This window comes from Hyperolius riggenbachi, chromosome 1 (genome assembly GCF_040937935.1).
Source record: "Hyperolius riggenbachi isolate aHypRig1 chromosome 1, aHypRig1.pri, whole genome shotgun sequence".
Classification (NCBI taxonomy): domain Eukaryota; kingdom Metazoa; phylum Chordata; class Amphibia; order Anura; family Hyperoliidae; genus Hyperolius; species Hyperolius riggenbachi.
Window position 1 is genome coordinate 253,009,202 of NC_090646.1, and position 7,537 is coordinate 253,016,738.

Below are 7,537 nucleotides of genomic sequence, written 5' to 3' on the forward strand. Positions count from 1 at the left end.
TATATGGCTGATCCTGCTGCCGCACAAGTCCCGGACGTATTAAATACTATTCCCCCTCCAGGTCGCCATGGATAGTGGGGGAATGAAATATTTCGGCTTCCAGCGATTGCTGGAAGCCGAATAATTATGTTTTAAAAGTAACTTCAGCTCAGTCTTCTGACGGCGCTGAAGTTACTCCCTGTGCGCTGCTATAGCCGTAATTCCTAATACAGCCTATGGTGGCGCCACCAATCTCCTGCGCTGATTTCAGCATGTTTGTTGGAATAGCCCATCTCCTCATGGAGGATTCTCGGGATTTTGCTTTTTTTATTACTATTTTCAAAAGCACTCAGACAACAGCAGTCCCACTGTCAGAATAGTGTGCAAATAAATTAGCTGGCCAACTGACATCTTTGTATCTGTTGCAGGGAGTCAGAGCTATCAGATTACTAACACAAAATGTTACAGTTACACAGGAAATCAGTTTACAGTGAATTTAACTTTAGTACAAATATAAATCTTATACATATGCAGACAAAGGCAACTTACATTTTTACAGTTTCTGTTATATTATAGCATTCTTTTAACGCAATCCTGAAGTGAGCTTTCCCACAGTAAAATTTGTATAACGTATGTGCCTTGAAGGCTCATAACTCTCAGCCACAGTGAACAACCGGTTTGGAATTGTATCTGCTTTACATTTCTCTGTACTTCCACCATATTGAAATCCTTGTCCTTATTGATGGGTCGTATTACTGGCTCACAAGCAGAAGTGTGACCCAACCTTTGGCCACCAAAGTCTCAATGGGACATTTTTATTATAACTGTCCAACTTGTATAGTTATTCTATGCCGCATCATGCCACCCCTGCATGGGTTTCACTATGTTTTCAGGTGTTCAATGATTTCAATAAACAAACCTTTTGAAACAGTATTTCCCCCACTCATTCAAATTACCGATAAGAAGGAAGAGGCGGACCTTGTGAATCTAATCACTCCCTGCTCTTTCCAGCTGCACTCCAGGCTCTGCGTGCCTCTCAGTACACTGCATAGCTCATGGTCACCGCAATTTTGATAAGGTAAAAGCAGCATGGCTGAGTGGCAAAATGCTAGTGTCAGTATTAATTATCAAAGTACAATCCAGCAGCATTTATTATAAAAGAGGGTTTGCGGCTTCAGGATTGCTTTATCTGTCAGGTTGGAAATGCTTACCACCATGAAACTTACTTGCTTCAACAAATGCCTTCAGCGCTTCAAGCTGTTCAGGTGCAGGAAGCAGAAGGGCTTTCTCTAATATCTGGCGGTACCTAGGAAATGAAGGAAAAAAACAAAGTCAAGGAAAGATTTGTTCCAAATCAATAACTATTAAAGTGATACTGTAGCCTAAACTTATTTTTAATCTTCTTTGCAGGGTAACAAGGGAAAGAACCTACTACTTTTTCACATTCAGTGCTCATACCGGAAAAGCTGTCACCTCACTTCCTACCTCACAAACATCAGGAAGTAAGAAGGCATTTACCCAAAGTTTTGGGATATCCCACATTTGAGAGCTGACATTGAAATGACATTTAGGAATTTGCTTCATTCTTTCCCATTGTCAAATCATACACAGACTGGAAGACAAAGGATATATTATCCAATGGGGACAGTGATATATATATGGCCTCAGGCTGGATGCTCAGTGGTCCAATGCATAATGCACACTTTATGAGTGTGAATTGCAATGGAGACTGGACATAGACATGAATACAAAGCCTGCATGCAGTGAGTTAGAATAACATGATCAGTCACAATGTAGTACTGTGAACAGGCCCATAGAATTGTATGGACAGTGAGATGGCATGCAGAATTATTCTGCATCTCTACTGAGCACTGTGACCACTAGTCCTTAGGGCCTGTTTCCACTACATGCAGATTGGATGCAGAAAAACTGACTTAAATGAATGCCTGTGGGCCTGTTTCCATGAAACGCAATTTTTCTGATGCCGATTTTCCAATAGGCATTCATTGGAGTCAGTTTTTCTGCATCCAGTCTGTATGTAGTGGAAACAGGCCCTTAGTGTTTCTAAACCAACGTCCACTTTATGTTGAAAAAAAAACGTTTAAATCAGGGCTGTGGAGTCGGAATCGGGGCAATTTTGGGCACCCGGAGTCGTTGATTTCATAAGCTGAGGAGTCGGATCATTTTTTACAAAATCCACAGCACTGTTAAGTATTAGACTAAGGAGTCGGAGAGTCTGGGCCATTTTGGGTACCCGGAATCGTGGTTTCACAAACTGAGGAGTCGGAAGATTTTTGGACCGACTCTACAGCCCTGGTTTAAATATGTTAAGTCAAAAGAAAATGAAAACATATTCTACACCTATGCAAGCTGAATATTGTTGAAGAATGTCAAATTACGCAACTTGCAAAAATCACTTGATGTTAACCTGTGGCAGTCACCATACTTAGTTTAGATACTTAAAGATGCTTGCAATATTTTGTTTGTTTTGTTTAGTTTTTTCACACTTTACTCACTAGCTTGTCACAACAATGGGGACATCACTGACTAGAGGTAGCCATACAGACTACTACCCAAAGTGGTAAAAAGATAGATTCCTCTGGTCAGAGAGGAAATTAATCCAATCACACACTAGATTTCCAATTGATTTCAGCATGAAATACATTGAACAGCTCGATGCCGTGCAACCCTATGGAGCAATAATCTACCGCTGCTTATGTCCCATCACCAAGATTTTCCATCTGATTGAAGTTTTTGATTGATTTTTGTTTAAAAAAAAAAAAAAAAAAAAAAAAAAAAAAAAAAATTATATATATATATATATATATATATATATATATATATATATATATATATATATATATATATATATATATATATATATATATATATATATATATATATATATATATATATATATATATATATATATATATATATATATATATATATATATATATATATATATATATATATATATATATATATATATATATATCTGATTGCAATTCAACTGTCATGCTGTGGCATAATTTTTTTAAAAATTTTTTTAGCAGATTCAAGCAGAGTGATGGACTCTGCCGAGACTCAATCAACGTTGAGTAGTGTAAGCAAGGGATGTAAGTGTTTGCAAAACGCACACCTTCACTTGTGTGGCTGCCAAAGTGCTCATTCAGACACCACTACATCCTTGTATTAATGTACATTTTGGCTCATGTGTAGCAAAAACCAATGGAAAACCATGTTATCAATTTGAACAGGTGGCAGATTAGACTCCAGTTTGCTGGCCATGTGTTATTTTCCTTTTCTGCATATGGTAAAAAATAAAGCATATCAGCACTTTACAGCACCATCAGATAAACCTGATCACTGTGCTCTGTGAGCTCTGCTTCATGCAATAAGCCTTGTACAAACTGACCGTCTGATGTCAGTAGGTGACTCTCCTCTACATCCAGTTCTGGCCAGAGAAACAGAAAATGGTGGTGGGGAGGCAGCAGTTTGATTGATTTATTTTTTTTAAAAGATCTAATTTTGAAATCTACTAAAAATCGATGCGCAGCATGCGGCATTAAAGAAAACCCGAGGTGGGTTTTAAAAATCCTAATCGCACACAGAGGCTGGGTCTGCATATAATGCCCAGCCTCTTACTATATTGTTATCTCCCAGACCCCCCCCCCCCCACCCCCCCTGCGCTCTGCTGGCTCCCATAAATCAAACCGCCATGCTAACAACTCGCAGCGTGTCGATAGCAGGCTGTTTACATGGCCACTGTCACACTCTGACGCTCCCCCGCCTCCTTCATATCGCCGCTCCCCACCCCGCTGATTGGACATGTTGCGTGTCACTACTCGCTAGCACGGCAGTTTGATTTATGGGGGCCAGCAAAGCACAAGGGGGGGTCTGGGGGAGAACAATATAGTAACAGAGGCTGGCATTTATATACAGACCCAGCCTCTGTATGCATTTAGGATTTTTACAACCCACCTCGGGTTCTCTTTAACCACCCTGGCGGTATTGACGAGCTCAGCTCATCCAGGAAAAACTTGCTGAAAGCGGTATTGACGAGCTCAGCTCCTCAATACCGCCAGGGAGATTTCTTGTTTCTCTGCCCCGCCGGCTGCACTTTTCCCTCATCAGAGGGATTCCCCAGGATGGCTGGATGCCTGTCGGCACGCTGTGGGTAGCGATCTGTGCTACCCACAGCATACTGAACTAGCATCCAGCCACCCTGGGAATCCCTGTGCAGCCGGCGGGGCAGAGAATGTGCGGGGCTGTGCAGGGATTCCCCTTCTGTGCCGGCAGGTGGCTGGTGCGGGGATCCCCTCTGTGCAGGGGTGTCCCCTTCTGTGCTGGCTGGTAGTGGCCGGCGGGGATCCCCCCTCTGTGTGGGGGGGGAGGTGGGTGTCCCCTTCTACGCAGGCTGTGGGTGGCCTGGTGTCCCTTCCGTGTGTGCGGGGGGAGGGGGGGTATCCCCTTCTTTGGGGGCTGGTCGTGGCCGGACGGGGACACCCCCTTCTGCGCAGGGGGGGGGGGGGGGGGGGGGGGAGGTGGGTTTCCCCTTCTATGCAGGCATCCCTCCCTCCCGAGTCCCCCCTCCCAGTCAGAAGCCCTGCTCTACTCACCTGAGGGCTTTCTCCTGCGCCGGCCGCGGTTGACACCTTCCTCCTCCATCGCCGAAGTCCCAGTCTGTGTAATTACAGTACGCGGCTTGGTGACGTCACCAAGCCTCGTAACTGTAATTACAGAGAACACAAGGCTTTGCGATGGAGGAGGAAGTGCGCCGCTTCCACCGCAGGAGAAAGCCTTCAGGTGAGCAGATCAGGGCTTCTGACTGGGGGGACACGGGGGCGGGGGGGTCGAGGGGGGGCACAGGGGATCAGGAGGGAGGGATGGGGGAAGAGGAAGGAGAGGCCACCCACAGCCTGCATAGAAGGGGACACCCACCTCCTCCCCCCCCGCCCCCCCGCACAGAAGGGGGTGTCCCCGTCCGGCCACGACCAGCCCCCATAGAAGGGGATTCCCACCCCCACACCCCCCTCCCCCGCACACACAGAAGGGACACCCGACCACCAGGCCACCCACAGCCTGCGTAGAAGGGGACACCCACCTCCTCCCCACACAGAGGGGATCCCCGCAGCCACTACCAGCCAGCACAGAAGGGGACACCCCCCACAGAAGGGACACCCGGCCACAGTCAGGAGGGATCAGGGGCAATGGGAGAGGGGCAGAGGCACCCGCACACCTGGCTCCCTATACATCTGACTACCTAGACTTGGCTGCACATCTGGCTACCTATACACATAGCAAAACATCTGGCTCCCTATTCCTGGCTAATACTTCTGGCTAACTATACCTGTCCGCACATCTGGCTAACTATACCTGTCCGCACATCTGGCTAACTATACCTGTCCGCACATCTGGCTAACTATACCTGTCCGCACATCTGGGTCTTATACTCACCATTTGCGTGCTGATCCCTCGTCGCGTACCTCTGATAGCTTCCCCAGTGCCTTCTTCCATGTCCCTTGACGGATTTTGCTTCTCCCTTGGCAATCACATGTCCCCCGTCGATCGGCGTTGATGGCACCAGGATCACACAGCATCATCAACATCTCGCAGCAAACACTTTTTTTTAATCGAATTCAATACAATAACCTGTATTGAATTCAATATAAAAAAAAATTGATTGCAAAAAAAAAAAAAATGGGGAAATAGAACGCCAGGGTGGTTAATAGACTCCTTTCTGGTAGTATCAGAGAGGGATCTATCTTTTGGGCACATTGGAAGAAAGTCTGCCAGTGTAGGGCAGGTTTTAGTTATTACAAAGGGAACCTGAGGTGTGGGGGATATGGAGACTGACATTTATTTCCTTTTAAACAATACAAGTTGTCTGGCTTCCCTGCTAATCTCTTTGGCTGCAGTAGTCTCTGAATCACACACCTAACCAAACCATGTGGCTAATCCAGTCAGGTTCACCTAATCTGCATGCTTGTTCAAGGTCTATTGCTGGGTACAAACATTGCGATTTCCTGCTCGATTATTTCCAACATGTTCAATCGGGTCTCGATTGATACAGCCATCGATTTACTCATATTAAGTATGCAAAATCGATGGCTGTATCGATCAAAACCTAATCGAATATGTCAGAAATAATTGATCGACCAGGATCAATCCTGCCGATCGAGCAGGAAACCGCTAGGTGTGTACCCAGCTTAGGCTAAACATACTAGAGGCAGAGGAACGACAGGACAGCCAGACAATGTGCTCACACCCAGGTCACCGTTACTTTAATGTGCTCCCATCAGGCAGAAGGCTACAGACCATTTCCATCAAGACAGCTAGGCATATGAACTCCTTTTTCCCTGCTGCCGTTAGACTCTTGAATTCCATCCACTGGCTCCCCCCCTCAGGCCAGTAGTCCGAGTCTGATCATAGGGTTCCAACGATATGAGTGATAGGTCACCCACTGTCTGTGTGGGTGTTTTTTATTTTTCTTTCTGCCACCATTGTTCCCCTTTCTAAAGCTACACCTAGTTACTGTACAACTTACTGCACTCTTTTGGGCGTCATCTGTTTTGGGGGTAGATGTCATGGTTGTACTTAATGTCTGTGTTGTTGTCTTTTTGTATTACTGCTGTTTTTTGCTTCTTATCTTTTTTGTCGCTGAGTTCTCTGTTTTTTGTGCCAAACCCAATTCCGGGCATGTCCCAGTCATGCTTGGCGAAATAAACTTCTGATTCTGATTCTGATTCTTGTAAATACAAAATATCAGCCACTATATTCCTCTCACCCCATGTTCCAGTGATCTCATTATGTTTTTTCAGTGATCAGGTTTCAGTTCTGCAGCCTGCCTTCCAAACACAGACTCATTAATAAGAAGCTGAATCATTCTTCATTCACCGACACTATAAAACCGCCCAGGGCTACTTGCACTGTGCCGCAGCCCATAGCCAGAGTGCATCACACCTCAGAGAGCTGCAAGAACCGATGCACGACCTATGGAGGAGAACCAGGACCCCTGTGCCCACAGCATGTCTATCTGTCACCCGCGTCTCCTGCATGGAGGTGGCTGCAGCTCTGCGGACAGGGATGAGCTACCCCAGGAAGCGCACACAGCTAAGCAGGCCGCCTCTGCATTACACACAATAGCACCTCTCCACTCACTTCCCCGCCAGATCCTTGTGAGAGCCGCTGGAGCTCATCAGTTGTGTGAGGTCCTGTCTTACGGACGCCGCCATGTTGCTTCCCAGTCGCCCCTTCCAAATAGCGTCAGAGAAATGCTCTCCCCGCCCCCCGAATGCTGCTGTGTTTCTGTGTCAGAGCATTGCCCCCTGCTGGACACATGGTTTATAGCGGTGACTAGAGAACACAGCACGGCTGATGGGAGAGCTAACCAAGCTGAACAGAGAAATATCGCGGGATTAAACTAAAATTAATGTACAAATAAACGTCTGTAGTTTTCATCTTTCCTCAGAGGCTGAGGTGATCTACCAGAAGTGCAAAGAATTTTGTAGCAAAACTGCAAAGCAGTTTACTTTGATGACGCTGCGTAATATGT

General features: G+C 45.9%; 1 protein-coding gene across 2 annotated transcripts in view; it reads right to left on the minus strand.

Moving 5' to 3' along the window:
* COPS4 (COP9 signalosome subunit 4) overlaps nucleotides 1-7,279 on the minus strand; it is a 30,685-nt gene extending 23,406 nt beyond the window's left edge. Inside the window, exons 1-2 of one of the 2 annotated variants that reach the window (XM_068232753.1) lie at nucleotides 7,144-7,279; nucleotides 1,191-1,285 (exon numbers count right to left, since the gene is read on the minus strand). In XM_068232753.1, the coding sequence (XP_068088854.1) occupies nucleotides 1,191-1,285; nucleotides 7,144-7,217 (169 nt within the window). In that variant the 5' untranslated portion in view covers nucleotides 7,218-7,279. The remainder of the gene's footprint in view (nucleotides 1-1,190; nucleotides 1,286-7,143) is intronic. The other variant, XM_068232761.1, reaches the window with a different exon arrangement.
* Between the last annotated feature and the right edge of the window lie 258 nt (nucleotides 7,280-7,537).